Raw genomic sequence first — 16252 nt, 5'->3', positions numbered from 1 at the left:
AGAGCTCCTACTACCTGAATTTTTCTGTGATCCTATGATTAGATGCTACTTCCATGAGTCTACCCCACAGTAGTAAAGCGGTGATGTGTGTGTATTGGAGGACTGGCTCTTTCCATGGAGTTCAGTGAAACACTGAATAATTTAAATTACCTTTCAAATGTCATTTGTTACATAATTAGAGGATGATACACGCATATTCCATGAAAAAAACCTATTGTCTTTTAAAGCTTAATACCCGATTCATATAACCTTATTTAAAGCCGAGTAAAATGTTGCATATTTAATTTCTATGTACTTTTCTTAACTAGAAATTAATTTGATAATCCAAAAATGACTTCACAGCCAAAAAAAAAAAAAGCAAAAATCAATTACTTAGAAGTCTATAGGCCAAAATTCAAAGGTATTTACTGTAACTAGAAAACAAAAGAGCGCATTGAACTCCATGACAAATTACACAGAGTACAGATAAATCCTCTTTCAAGTTGTAAAAGGAAAGAATATTCATATTTAAGGATTTTTAATATTTAAATTCTTTGTCCCTTTTTCCTAAAAATAAATACATTTAAAATACTAGTTTACATTTCCATTCATGGTGTTTCTAAAAAAAGAAAACTTTCGAAAAAGCCCCCCATAACTTAAAAATTATTCTTAAAAGGGTTTATACCACACTGTATTGCAAGAATACTTACTTTTGGTGGGTTGAACTCAAACTATGCAACTGTCAGAAATAATCAACATTCACTTTATTCAACTGCCACGGATGTCAATGTAGCATTTATTTGAGAGCAGTCTTTTGGTCAATACTGGCAATTTAAAATCTTGCACTGATTATTCTTGGGTAGCTGAAAGAAAACTGACATCCTTCTTTACCATCCCAGAAGAGAATCTAATGTTGAAAGATGAATACATGCTGAAATAGCTTTCTGCCTGAGTGTTTGGTTGAAAATCAACAGATCGTTTATAGCTTTGTCCTAGTGACATAGCGAATAGGATGTTAAAATCTGAATGACATTTGTTAAATTCAGTTTCTTAAGTCTAACAATAAATACAGATTTTTCATGTATAATCAGATTTTAAAGCTATAATTAAAGTTAGGCAACTCCAAAAATACTTGTAACATTTACCTTACATTTACAAAAAAAAGCAAGATGAAGATGAAGAAAGCTGGTGCAAAATAGCTAAAAGATGTGGATATTTAAAGATAGCAATTTTGTGAAGCAAAAATTGTGCAACATTAAAACTTGTCCAAATTTTAATTGCATATTAACTTACATTTGTTGAGAGGGATTTGCTCAAGTATTGCATTTGTACTTACCAGAACATGTAATATATATCAACCTTTAACCCATGACTCTTCCTTGCTGGTCAGAAAAGTAGTGGGAAATGAAATTGAGCTAACTTGTGTATCGTAATTACTAACCATCTCTCAACAGCTCATTGAATCTTGATAAGAAACTTTAAGGGTGCAAAAATTCTTATCTTCTGGAGCTATATAGCTGATCAGAAAACACACAGATGAATTGTATTCAAGCGTTTGAATACAGCATTGTTCAGCTGAAGTCTCCATTGCCAAAATCCACACCCAAGATAACAGGACTCTTTTTATTCTGATCAGATTCAGCCTCAAAACAGCAACAGCATTTGGAAGATAGCAATGTTAATAACAAGGAAATAGGGAATATGACACTAAATAAACCGGAATGAACAGGACTACTGCTGTCTAACACATAGTCAAGTAAAAAGTTTTACATATGGCTAAGGATATGGCTTTCAGAGCTCAATGGTTTTTAAAATAGCTATTTTTAATATGTTGTATAAATAGGATACACAAAGGGTAGCAATAGAACATCACATTTGTCCTCCCACATGCATGAATGACAGTTCTCATGGGAAGTACTGTTTCACAGTCTTATGGGTGAGTGCTCTCAAGCAGAGATAAATGGGATAGCCTACTGTAAATATTTTTGCGGTAAATATTCCCTAAGATAAGTCCTATGATGAAAATAAATTCTTTCCTAAGCTATTATCAGAAACCAATGTTTTTTGACACTTCTAAATTATTGTTACTCCCAGTGAGATAAAGAATATTAATTTATCTCTTCAGATGCCATATCAAGGGAGAAGAATGACAAAAGAATGCAAAATCTGAAAATATGTACAATGATTTCAGGATCATGACCAGTTAACCTTACCACTGTAATCTAAATTAGGTCCTCTAGGCTCATACCCTATTCCTCTAGGCAGACTGATTTCCTCATGTATCAGATCATCTCTCCCCATATACTTAGCCCATTATATAAAGTTATCTTATCCATTTCTCCCTTGCCCATATGTTTCCCACCATGACATATTCACAGTCAGCCAAAATTTGCTTGAAATAAAATTAGTTCATTGCCAATAATACTCAATTTCTTTTCCTGTCAAATAGCTTGAGCACTTACCCGTGATTTTTTTCACACCGTGTATCACAGACAGTGGTGAGAAGTATTGAATTGCAATAGGGTGAAGAAATATGTGTTATTTTATATGTTTGTGAGATACTATATACATTTATAACCTTATAAATGTTATTTCTTATAGAGAAGATTAAAATCAAGCTGACAGTTGTGTTAGCAGGTAGAAATAGATAATTAAAGCTTCTGGAGCAATAAGCTCTTCTCATACTTTGAAGTTAGCATCAATTTTTTCCTTGCTAACAAGAAGATTTCTGTGGGTCATTTTCACATTCCATAGGGCAAATCAACCTAGTGGAAAGCCATTTCACAGCAAAGAAACTCACAGCAAATATAGCTTTGTAAAGCAGCACCTAGGTTGCAAGAGACATCTACAATGCTATTTCTCTTTTGTTGCTGGAGAAAAACAAAGCTCTCTTGATTATTCTACTGCCTTAATAGATACAAAATCACTATATTAACCTCTGGAAATCATTCTGGCAACAAGACTATACTGTCTTTATTTGACCATTTGCTAAGAGAAATAGTACTGTCTTACATTCCGAGTTTTCCCTTATGTTAATTAGTCTTATTTATGATTTAAGGTTTCTCTGATAACTAAAATAAAACCCATAATATGCATATCATCTTTCCCTGCCTTCTGCATATTCATATATGCTGTCACTGAGCTATTACTTTCACATTATTAACACATCTAATATTTTCTACAGGGTCAAGACTACCAAACAAAATTGCTCTTCTCTCAAGAAACGTCAAGCTTATTTGTTTGCTCTGCTGTTTATCCTTGACCGTGCACATCAAACATCCTGCTGCGCTCTGTCTCCTCTCTCAAACCCCACTGACTCACGGTAATATTCTATTTTTACCATTTTAATAGTTGTGTTTGTGGTCATCCAGTAATCCACTTACTTGATCACATATCACAGCTGTTTGTCTTTTACCTCTGTCCATTGGTGATATGTTAACTAGAAACACAAAGTGGGAGAAGTACAAGAACTACCATTGGCGGTGTAGGAGAAAGAACAGTTATACTCATGCTCAATGAAAGAAAGTAACACAAAAGCTGAAGAAGACTTGGGTTTAAACACTGATTAGCAAAACAAAAAGACATTTGAAATGGCATAGCTTAAACAAATAGCTCAGGATTTTGTATTTAAACATACATTTGTAATATGAAAAAAATATAACGGGACTATGCCTGGAATATTGTGTTCACAGCCCTGCCTTCCAAATTGCTAGAAGGATAATAACAAATCAGAGGACAAATGATTTTTCAGAAGGAAGGATGAAAGAATATAAATACAGTTTGATAAAGCAATTTCCAAGGTGGAAGAGGAGTGTAATTTAGTTGGACTTAATCCAAAAATCCAAGAGCATCTTAAGCAAATTTCCACTCCTAAACTTGATCTTTCTAGGACCTCTGGATCTTTTTGTCTGAACATTGCTTCCTTTCCTTTGAATCTGAGTTAGTCTGAATGAGCCATCCAGTAGCAGTTACTTTTCTGGAGCCTGCTAATGAGGCTAATTAAAAGCTCGATCACATAATCATTTAGGTCAAAAGGCAGCTCTTGACAACATGTAGTCCAGCCCCCTGGGGAACACCACTAGTGACCAGCCTCCAACTGGACTTCCCTCCACTGATCACAGCATTGAGTACCTTGGCCTTCTCTATGTCCTTTGTCACCAGTGCCCACATTTTCTCTGGTTTTTCTTTTGCTGTTGATAATACCTGTAGAAGTCCTTCTTGTTGCCCTACCACCATGTTTTAATGGATTCAGTGGTTATATATATACATATATAACATATATATGTATGTATGTATGCATGTGTATGTGTATTTTAGCACCATGAAAAATACATGATTTTTTTTTTATAGTAATCAGCCAGACAATGTGGCATGTATGTTTGGGAACTGCTACCTTCTCGGCCAGTGGACACTGCAGTTCTCTGAACCAGAAACAGATCTGAAAAACACCTAGCAAGCTCACAGAACAACGTGGGTACAGTGAAAATGGCAACTACAGCTAGAAGCACATCTAAACAAAATCAGTCTTAGCAATCTGTAAATGTGGCCATGCCCAGCTCCCTTCTGCATGGAAAGAGGACACATGTCCACTTTTTTAAAGAATAGAGCAGCAACCCCAGACTGCACAGCAAAGAACCAGGCCCCCACACACATCTGCAAGCAAGACATTCAGAACTACATCCTACTGGTTTTACAGTGCATCACACAAATGGCAGCTGCCACACAACTACCTTTCTCCTTTTCCAACTCACGCCACCTGAACAGGTTAAACACACTCTTCTTCCCAGTACCACCCAGTGAGTGGCTTTTGCAGAGCTCCTGAGAGCTTCCCATGCCCACCCCAGTTCACAGCCAGCATAGCGAGGCTGTGAGAATTTTTTGCATTGCAAGGAGGGACAATCTATGCTTTTCTCACTCCTGTCTCTGGATAATCATCACCACTCAAATGTCATCCTTCCGGGACCTCCTCACTGGCACAGCACTTCCAGCACATGGGCCTGAGTTGCTCAGATTGTGAGGATACCAGGGCTGGCTCTCTTCCCCCAATATCCAGCCACATCCAGCTGTCTGGAAGGAAATGAGTGCCACACAGGTCCTTGAGGAGGGAGGAATCTGGATCCAGGAAAGGAAGCATTTAGAGGTGTCTCTGAAGGGCACTGATCCCCAGGAGTTCTGAAAGACTGGGGCATTCATGGCCTTGCACCCAATCTGCGGGAGGCTCAGAGGATTTCTTCTCCTGCTGAAGACACTCTAGATGGGAGCATATCAAGCTGGGCAAACCACAGCAGTCACAGCAGTTGAGGCAGGTTATCACACCTGACCACCTCTAGCCTGGCGGCGTAGTGTTGTGCAACACTAGCTGGGCTGTCTCAGCTCCTCTCTTGCCTTTTGCAAGGGTAACCTGCAGCTGTGCCAAATGTCGAACTGTTTGTTTCACAAAGACACATGAGAAAATGGTCTTGAGCCCATCAGTCCTCTCACAGCACATGCAGAAACCACTTTCTGCTTTGAGGCAACCTTTTCAATAAAAGTAAGCAATATCAAAATGCTGAAGTCATAGAAGTAACACCTCTTAATGCCAGGAGAAGCCACAGATAATATTGAATTAGGGTACATTTGATTGAAACAAAATTTTTTTAAGGCAAATTACAAAGAAATTCATGAACTGCCTGCTCAGTGACAGAGAAAACACCAGCAAAAGTGGGCTTTTATGCTCTTCCTGCTAATTAACATCCGCTGCTATCTTCCTGTGACCACTCTGGGTTCAGTTCTCGCATCTTTGCTCACTACTGTCTTCCCCAGTAATTATTCCTACTGAAAGCATACCTAAAGAAGGTAATTTCAGGATATCTCTGTATTATCTTCAGTCTTCCTAGAGAAGAATACAATCCAGTGAACACTGCTTAAGAGACTAGTTAGCTTTATACATCCTTGTCTCTGCTTAGATGTGTAGTCAATGTGATGGAAGCTTTAAGACAGTCTCATTACAAAATCCACATAGAATCCACATTGTTAATGATAAATATAAGTTAAATCCCAAAATGACAAGCTGAATGTCTGCAAAACATGCAGAACAATCCAAAATAAACCTATTATTGCTATATCACCACCTCTTTCATATAACGCTCTGTTTTTCATTCTAGGTCTGTTAGTTGTCACTGCATGCCACACTAGACAGTATTGCAGTCTCAAGGGTCTTGAAAACATACTTTGATTTGATGGGCATTCTACCTTTCTAAAACATGTCATTGGAGGACTATGTGTGGAGGGATAAATTCTGCTATGAGCAGCACATGCTCGGGGATTTGTTGGGAATTTCAGCAAGAGCAGTTCAGACCGTCTTTCTCACTAGTGTTGTCCTTGGCCCTGCTCCAGACACTCCCATATGATTAACATGCAGGTTTGAAGGCTTTCAGAGAGTCAATATAAAGGAAAGCTGGCAGAGTTGAGAAACTAAAATAAAGAAATCAATGTGAAGAAGAAAGCAAGAAATGATTGGTATGAACTTACCTGTAATCTCTGCCATAAACAGACAGTAAACATCAGCAGGGAATGATACTCTCGCTAAATTAGCTGCACCTTAAACCTTAATTTCATATCTGGTCTTCCATTTGCCAGCTTTCATTTAAACCTTTCCATCCACAGCTCTGAAAATCAGAGCTGCTTGGAAAAATATTAAACTGTCTCACGCATTAAGTATAGCTCTTGACCCTTAAAAACCTGTTGATACTCTTGAATGACCTGCAGAGTAACTTCAATTATTAAAACAGCAACTTGAGTTGTTACTAGCAGCTTGTCACTCTTTCATTACAGCTGCTGAGAAACAGGTCAAAGAAAAAAAAAAAAACAACTGTGTTTAGATAAATGAGCTTACTCATGGAACTGTGCAGTAAAGTTCTATTCGTCTAAACTGGGATATCCTACTTTCTCCTTTTGATAGAATGTCCATGAAAATATATCGATAAGAAAATGTAAGTAAGTTTAAACTAAATTTAACAACAGAGCATCACTTTTAGTGTCACTATAGAGCTGAAGATAAAATTCAATTGACCAAAGCGGAGAATTCTGAGGCTCTGTTTCTTCTGGGGCTTCATTGTCACCCATCACCACCTTTGTACATCCTGTCAAAACCATGTAAAATAGTGTCCAACCCTAAGCTTGTATTTCAATTGCCAAAAATAAATTAGGAACCCAGGTCTATTTCATAGATCCTTTCTCCAGATTTTCCCATTGGAGGATCCATTGTTTGTCTAGAGAAAAAATAATGACAGATTTAAAGTGAGAAATTTTAAATTGTACCTGAAAAATTCCATGAAAGAGAAGCCATAACCATGTTGCTCAGCAATTCCTGCACAAACAACGTTTGCAGACGCTCCAATCAATGTCCCATTACCTGCAGGTCAGAAAACAAATATCATTGTATAGTTGTGCTTTGTTTCCTATCCTTCCTCAGTTTATCCTATGCTAGTCCTTAGATATACTAGTTAGAAAAGAAAAAAAAATTCTATTGTTTAGACTTGAAAAGAAACACATAGACAATATCTCCACATCCTATAAATAGCTTCATGTTTTCAAAGATAAGCCTGGTATCATTTTCTAATTCTGCATAAGCCAGGAAAATAGGGAAAAAACATAACACCAATCTAACTGGTGTCAAAATGACACCAGAGACTTGCATTCAGATAAACTTGCTGATTTTGGATTTATACACAGAAAGGTGCCATCAGATGAGCTGCAAATAAAGAAGGAGTTAGTGCAGGAAAGGAAAGAGGATTTTACAACAGTATATTGAACTCATGTTTGAGGATGCTAAGGAAAAGGGATGCCCTTTTTTCCTTAAGCAAACATGATTTCAGCAAATTAGCGGGGGGAGGGGAGGTTATATATACATAGTTGCTTGGATTTTTTTTTCCTATAATTTAAAAAAAAAAAAAAGTGTAATACTATGGAGGAGAGTGGCTGTTACATTTCTCTGCTAAAACAGAATGCTCATCACAGATATAAAGTGTGCTTACCAAACCACAACTGATCTTTTATGTATAAAACAAGATAACTTAATTCACTGAACTTCACCAAAGAGGGTTCCCCTTCAGAGAGGAAAATACCAGAGCAAAATAACATGCCATATTTATAATGCACACCTATCCTATTGGAAGAAATATACACCACTTCTTTTGTCTCCTAAGCTTTTTCAACTAGCTAATTTATTACTGTTTTTTTTTTCTAAATTTTCAAGCACATAACAACATAAAAAAAGTTCGGTATTCAGAACTCGGAAAGGCTGATCCATTTCTCAAGGCCTTAGACTTGAGAAATGCTGTATATTTGACTTCCACAGAGGAAATGTCTTTGGCAAGTATTTCTGACCTAAGCATGACTTGGGAAGCGCCAGTGACTTTTGTATTCTATTCCTTAACTGAAATTTTGAACAAAAGGGACAACATTCGGAGACGATTTTTTTATACTATAGCAAGTCTTCTGTTCTGTTCTACATCACTGCATTAACGATCCATTTTCCTAAGTGCAACAGACATCCTTTGCACTCATTCACATATAATTACTCTTCTCATTCTGGCCCTGTTTAAACATTACTGCTCAGTGCAGAATTTTCTGGTTGGACTTTGACAGAAATAGATCAGAAAGTAATTAATGCTGTAGTTAATTGCTTTGACCATTTGAGGTCATCTAGAGCTCAGTTTACCAAAGAATAGGTCAGAATAAAGGCAGAAAGATTATTCCTCCACGTATTCACACACACCATACCCATACAGTCTTCTGCACCTGAAAGTGCACAGAAGATGAGTAAACTAGTAAACACACTCTAAAAAAATTATACAAAAAAACACTCTTAAATTGAAATAAACTTAAGTGATAGAGTTCAGAAGCAATAAAAAGGAGAGAAAAGACGTGGTAAGGTAAGGAGGAATATTAGAGAAAGGAAGATCTTTCTCAAGTGAGAAAAGGGGTAGCAGAAAAAGCTTAATTAGGATAATTTGGATGCCAGTTTGAATTTGCACCTATACCAGTGTCAGTGAATAGTAGGATACAGGGTTTTAACTGGCCATTCTAGAAACAAGGGAACAATTCTGAGAAACAGCAACTGAAAATCAAGAAACAGAGACTACAGTCAGTCAGGTCAAGTTAAGATTTTCCAAGTGACTCCAAAGAGAAAGCATGCTTATTGTTCAACCCAGGATAGTCAATAGCCAATAGTCAATAGCATCCACACAAAACAGGTGGCAAACCAAGATGTTAATCCCGGAGCCAACCTCAATATGGATATCTGGTATCTCCGGTGAGTGCCCTAAATAACCCCTATTAAGAACAGAAGACTGTTTTTCTGTTTTACCATTAGAAGCTTCAAACAGCTCTTGGCATGATCCCACTATGGAACAAAAAAGGCACTGAAAACCTGAAGACGACGTCAGATGAGGAAAACATTCCCCCCTACCCCCTTACCCCTAGGTAAGCTGCTTCCTACTTGCTGTGTTAAGGCCTTGCAAAGGAGGTAGAGCAGGGTGAGGAAGACCTCTCTATGACGAGCACTGTTAATGTTAGTGGAATTGCATGTCAGTAGCGGAGTATATCTACATGGATCATAAAAGCATTGCAGAGCATTCTTGTGAGACATCCAGGGTTATTTGTGACCTAGCCTTCATGTCACACAACGTGATTCACTCACCCACCCACACATGCTTCAGGGATGGAGAGAAAAGATGAGTAAACATACCACAGGACCAGAAATCTTTAAAGAGATGTCTAGGGTAGTGTTGGTCATTAGCAATTGAATAATTCACTTCCCTTGCCCTTTTTTTTTTTTTTTTTGCCTCGAGGTTTATTTCAGTTATTTTAGTGCACATTTAAAGATAAGAAATTGAACTTGGAATAAGAAGGGCAAGATGCAAAGCATGTTTGGCTTAATGCAAAAACAAAGCAAAAGAATGCAGCTTATGTTATGAAAGGAGTCAGGCAGGAACACGTAAAGAATTCTCAATTCCAAAACTAATCACTAGTCTACAGTCTCCAAATATTTTGTAGGAGGTTTCTGCTCTACATGTAGCACAATCAGACATCACTGTCAGAGTAATATTACCATAGACAAGGAACATAACTCTGGCTTCATATTAAAGAAACAATTGAAATTACACTTGTCTCATGGCTGTGACTATATACAGTCGAGATCTCCAAACAGCAAGCACTCTTTTAAACTGTGCACGTGCTCTAGTCATGCTTGTACATAATGAAACATTATGGAAAGAGTTTCTGCCTCAACAGTAAGTTGATTTCCCTGAGTAGATTTCATATGAGGAAAAATCACCACCTTAAATGTCATCCGAAAAAAGTAGCACTTCTTATTTGTTCTGTGTGTGCAGTTTAATTAGATATAGTCTTAGCAGGCTTTAAAGAACTAAATTGAAATTAACAATAGAGGCAAGCTTTGATTCTTCTCCCATAAAGATCTGTCTCCATGGTAGGTGTTTAACTGGGTAGTGAAATAGCAACTTTGTGATTTCTGAATCATAGAAAAATCAAGACTAGATTAATGCATATGAAAAGCTATATGTACATCAAATTCATTCAAGTTGATCTAGATATAGAATAAGCATTTTCCAGGACATCACACCATCTTCACATGTTACGCTTAAGAATAATGAAGCTTTAAAAGCTTCAGCGACTCTTATTTGTTTGTATACTCAAAAAGCAATAACACACCAGTGAACTGTATCAAAAAATATCATTGCAACAACCAATCAATCTGTTTTGATGACTCCTGCTGTAACTCATACTTTATCATCATAAGACCTATAGTTTTCAAGAAAACTAGATTCCTTACAATGAATTAAATGTTGTATTCAGAATATCAATAATTTGTGATACGTTTGATGTAGGAAACATACATTTTATCCCGTGTATCTACTCTGTCTTCTATTCTTGGTACACTGCAGGCACTACAATGCAAATAATGTGTAATAATTCATAAGCATGAAATCAAGAAACATCTTTTTTATAAAAAAAAAAATCTCACTTTAAAGTATGAACATAGAAAATCCACATATGCTACTTAAAAAGCAGCTGCTATGTAGGCTACAGAATAAAAAACAATAAAGGAATCTTTATGGGTCATATTCATTTTCTATGGACCTGCCCTAGCTTTGCATAATCATTACAGAAGCACAGTAGAAGGTCTTCTACCATTTCTGTCTGGGAAAGGTGGCATAAAGTAGCTTTCTGGTCTTTCTCAAGGCAAGCTGCTTTGAATATCTTTAGGGAATGTGAAATGAACTGCAAATACAGGAAAGTATACAACAGTTTCAGCCAAGAATAAATCTATCAAGAAAGATCCAGAAACACAAGCCAAATTTTTAAATGTGCATTTCTCTCTCCAGTTGGCTTAGTAGGAGGACGTTAAGGTTTTGTAAGCCTGCTCTGAGACCTGCAGTATCCCCTAGCCCTGCTTCTTCCAGCCTTCTGCTACTACTTGTAGCTACGCAGCGCATTCTGCTTCCCTCACAATCTACTATTCAGTTACCCTCTGCTACATCAGTTAGTCAATGACTGTCACATTTGAACCCAGCACCCCACATACCACAACCAATGCACCTCCCTTGGGTTCAGCCAGCCCCTTCCTCAGTAAACTTAGCTAATCCAGGCAACTGTAATCCACAAGGCACTGAAATCAACGCAGGGAGAACTGGTAAAAGTTAGTAAGGGAAGGGGCTAGGAGATGGGTTGGGGGGAACACAGCAAGAAACGGGAGAGAGTTTACATCAATAACATGTTTCGCCTCACTTTTATACCTCATCCTCAGCTCCTGATTTTTATCAGGCAGCAGCCTATCTGTAATATCTAAGTACTCTTTGTTCCCACTCTTCGGTTTGCTACATTCTTAATATGTTTGACTGGAGAATCACCCTCAAAGTGACCAGCAGGATTAGTATGTATTAATCAAAGCACAGAGAAATCAAAGGGAAGGGATTATCACTAATAAAGTTATTTTGTCTCGCATGAGCAGCCTTCATAAGCTGTATCTTTCTCAAAATATAAAGGAGATAGTACCTGGTGCAAGAGCAAATTTAAAAGTAGGTTGCTCCTAGAGAAGTCTTCCTTTGTTCTGCGTATTATACACCACTTTCCCTCCACATCATCTGACACCATCAAGTGGATAACAGCTACATCTGTACTTAGCTGATACTCTTTCTGCATTTTGTCTTCCCTGTAGCTCTGGCTAGCTAATGCAGAAGCAAAAGACTATGTTTTGTTTTCATTCCAGCTACAGAGCAAAGGCTATTTTTAAATAAGTCTGCTGATAAATAATAAACACTTTTCTTTTTCTCTAATCCAATCATTTTCAGTGCTGAAACTGAAAATCACTATCCTGTAACAGCAGTAAAAGACAAAAATACCACTTAACCCAAGCTGTGAAAACAGATTTGCCCTGGCTTTGGACAAATGCCTGTGCAGGGCAAGAGTTTTACACAGGTGCAGATGTTTGTACTGCTTCATCCCAAACAGCCTATCTCACCCTGAAACCAGGAGTTTGTTACAGAATCACAAATAATTTTAGGGTCAGGTTTCTCAGCCCTGCATAACTTATTTAAGGAAACCAAGTCCTGCCTTCCCATTTAATTTCAAAACAAAACAAAAAGCTTTGTGCACTCTCCCATAAACTTTATGTAGTTAAATATAAGTAGACTCGTGTGTGTGGTTTCCTCTTCACAACATATTCCATTTCTCTACTCAAAGCACAACCTGAGCAAGTGTAACAAATCTGGCTACAGAAGTGAACCCTGAACAGCCATGATTTTGATTAGCCTTACAGGAGACAACCCTCATAGCTTTCAGAAATCTTCTGTTTCACACAAAACTAACTCATTTGCCTCATTAAACAAAGCAGTTGATATTCATCTGCTAAATGTGTACCACTCTTGCATATTTTTAATAATTTTATGTGTAAAATTAACAAGCACTGGATAATTAAACTTTGTGATCAATACAGAGCTGTGGAATCAAGGCCAATTAAATCATTAACAGCCCTTAAAATAACCAGGAGTCACAGTTCAAACTCAGTAAAGGGAAAAATGCCTGTGCTAATTCATTGAATATTGTTATAGGTTATAGCACAGAAGTATTATTTCCATAAAAGATTTCAGTCATACAATCCAAACATTTTTTAATTTTACCCCTTTGGAAACACTTTGACTGGGATGTTTCTGCACAAATGCCTACACAGGGAGTTCATAGGAAAAAATGAAGATGAATCCAAATTTTGAGTTTACCTATCCAAAAAGTTCATTGAACTGTATTCAGTCCAAGATCTTGAATTAGGTGAGCTTCACAATTTTTTTATTACCACTACTAGACCACCAGTAGGGCAATTACTGTAAGTATTGCACTATAGAATACTCATTGCTTTCTTTTGGCTATGAAAGAAAAATGTGAAATTGTCACTTTACTACCATAAGTGTGAAATAAATAGGCAGGTTGCTGAACATCCTGCAAACGTTACTTTAATGACATACAGAAATCCATAAGCTTCTTTCAAATCCAGATATCTGTTAAAAAAAAAAAAAAGACAAAAAACCTGAGATGATCGGTAAAGTCATCTCTCTCCCCAAAGCCAGCTTACCCAGTACAGGAATAAAGCAAGCTAGTATTGAGAGGAATGGTGCCAATAGTGTGCTCTGACGCTCCCTTCCCTTATCCCCCTGAAACACACATTCAAGCAGATTCTATTTAAAGCCCTTAATGCTGCATACAACACAGTTTACACATGTTTTTCTCTCCATTTTTAGATTCAGAAGCTAAAACTACGTCAGCTCAATTTCGCAGCTTTGCCACATGTGACACCACTAAGGAGTAAATATTGCAAAATAATTCCATGCATAGACACCCTGGACGCTGAGCAGGACAAGGTAACATTACTCAAAAAACAAGAGTGTCCTTCCATGCTGTTATTTTAGAATATCAGCTGCTTTAAATTCAGATTCTGACTTAACTCACTTTGACTTTCAATTAGAGCCTAGCTGTTATGGTCAAGTGCCTTGTTTAAAATGGTTTCATAACTCCTGCTCCTCTTTGGTTTAGGTGTGCTAACTGCAACTGTGCTATACATATGGAGTAATATGTATATAAATAATATCCAGGGCATGACGATAGCACGGTTGTTGGTGTCAGACAGAGGTAGATCTCTGTCCTCCTACTATAGTTATCATTATGAGTCAATTATATTGCCGGCTGAAATTCTTCTTCCTCCTTCTGCTGCACCATTCAACATCGCTGCAAGGAGGAGCGTGTCATTCATTTTCCAGAAAAGGGGCTACTATCTGGAAGGCTTCTTCAGAGGGAGGAAAGCAGATAGATCAATATGATTTTCACTTTGAGTTTCAAAGATTGCTATAGCCTCTTTCTCTTCATTCTGTCTGATAGCCCAAGTGCTACCTTCTAAGTGAATAGACCTCCTCTGCTGACAGCTGTGCAGATCTTTCTCTATTCTGTTACTGCAGTAACTCATCAGTGCAACATAATGAGTTTAAAAATTCTGTATTATTCTGAAAATAGAAGTGGTCAAAGCTTCTAGGAAGAACCTTCTGGAATTTATGATAAATAAATGCACAAAGTAAATAAAATTAAACGAAAATCCACATACTCTTTCTAGGAGTCTCAGAAGTCATCACTGCTGTCATTGCTGGTCATTATTCTATCTCTAATTTGCAAAACTCTATAGCATGCAATTATTTCATGCAACAAATGGAAAACCAGTAATGCAAACATCTCTAATTCACCTGTAATGCAAGCATTTAAATCAAATAAGCTTAAGTTTTGGTGTAAAATCTTTTTTAAAATCAAAGTAGCATAGAACTCTTCATATTACATATAACATCTCTTCCTTTCCATTTTTACATCTGAGATTTACCATCTCAACTGTAAATCCTCATCAGTACAGAAGACATGAAATAGCATCCTTTATCCCATACACTACATATCTGACCCTTAATAATATACATAGAGAGAGAGAGAGGGACATACATACTTGTCAAGATAATTCTTCAAGCTTAGAAAAATGGCCTTACTTAGAAAAATGGACTACATTCAGTATGTTTTTTGTCACCATATTAATTCAATGTCCTAAAACTGATATTTCCTTAACACAGACAATGGTGTGTCTGTCCGAAGTACATACTTTGAGTTTTAGCTGGAATCATTTTACATTCACAGCTTTCTTCTCCATATCTTTTGTGCCACAGAGGATTATCTTCAGTAATCTTAAAGATTAGAGAATCTCCTTTAGCTGCAGGGACTCAGGTAATGAGCCTGGCTCTCACACCAAGGACTTAACGGCACTGTTGCGTTTTAAGCAAAATTTCATATTGAAACTATGTGAAGGGTTACGGCCCAGAGTCTGAATGTCACGAAAAAGCTAAGAAAAATAACACTTTAATCTTTTTGCATGGTTATAGATGTCATTAAGGAAAATCGTGAGACATTTTCTAAAATTCCTTATTTGTTTTACCTGTTTTTAAAAGTCAAGAACAGCAACGTCCTTTTCCTCTTGAAAGAGCCCAAATCACTCTCAGTCCTTTTAATTCCATCCTTTGATTTGCACTGAGTTGATGTATATTCATAGACAAAAAACATCTAAAACAGCTATCTCACCCTCAAGACATAAATCTCAGCCCCAGGATTTCTCAACATGAAAAGATTCTGATGGCCACTGGAAACCATAGAAGCTTTTGATATCAGTGTTCTGGTTAAATTCAAGCTTGAGTAAGTACATTCTCTCGATCAAAAATTTTTTTCCTACAGTTTCAATTACGTATTGTACACAATAGTTAAGATAGAAAACAAAGCTGAATAATGCTCCTCTTATTCAACTACGATGTTTTCACCTCATTCAGTTCTTAAGCTAATATAATTTTTGGAATCTTTCAAATTGAAAGGTGTTATATAAATGTGAGCTATTCTAACTACAGAAGAACTCCAAAAGACCTAAAGTCACACTATTTTCTTAATACTAATTTAGAATTATATATTTTAATATATTTTATGTTTTATTGAAGGCTATCACTGTTCCCTGATATTACAAAAAAGTAGGGTTGGTTTAGCAATATAAACAAGGTTTCTACCTTCATTGTATCCTGTAGCCAGGACAGCCAGACTCCTAACTTGGAACCTAAATTAAGCTCTTAGAGATAACTGGGAAAAATATAAGCCTAAATTTCCAGAACTAGATTCCCTGACAGGTTTCCATGCTCATTTTTAAATGCAGAAGGTT

At 36.9% G+C, this 16252-nt stretch overlaps 1 protein-coding gene across 1 annotated transcript in view; it reads right to left on the bottom strand.

Moving 5' to 3' along the window:
• The window catches only part of OCA2 (OCA2 melanosomal transmembrane protein), a 220710-nt gene that overhangs the window by 33556 nt on the left and 170902 nt on the right, over positions 1-16252 (bottom strand). Inside the window, exon 27 of the mRNA XM_068923152.1 lies at positions 7279-7372. Within this exon, the coding sequence (XP_068779253.1) occupies positions 7279-7372 (94 nt within the window). The remainder of the gene's footprint in view (positions 1-7278; positions 7373-16252) is intronic.

Source organism: Struthio camelus, chromosome 1 (genome assembly GCF_040807025.1).
Source record: "Struthio camelus isolate bStrCam1 chromosome 1, bStrCam1.hap1, whole genome shotgun sequence".
NCBI lineage: Eukaryota > Metazoa > Chordata > Aves > Struthioniformes > Struthionidae > Struthio > Struthio camelus.
This window is presented reverse-complemented; position numbering and strand designations above follow the sequence as displayed.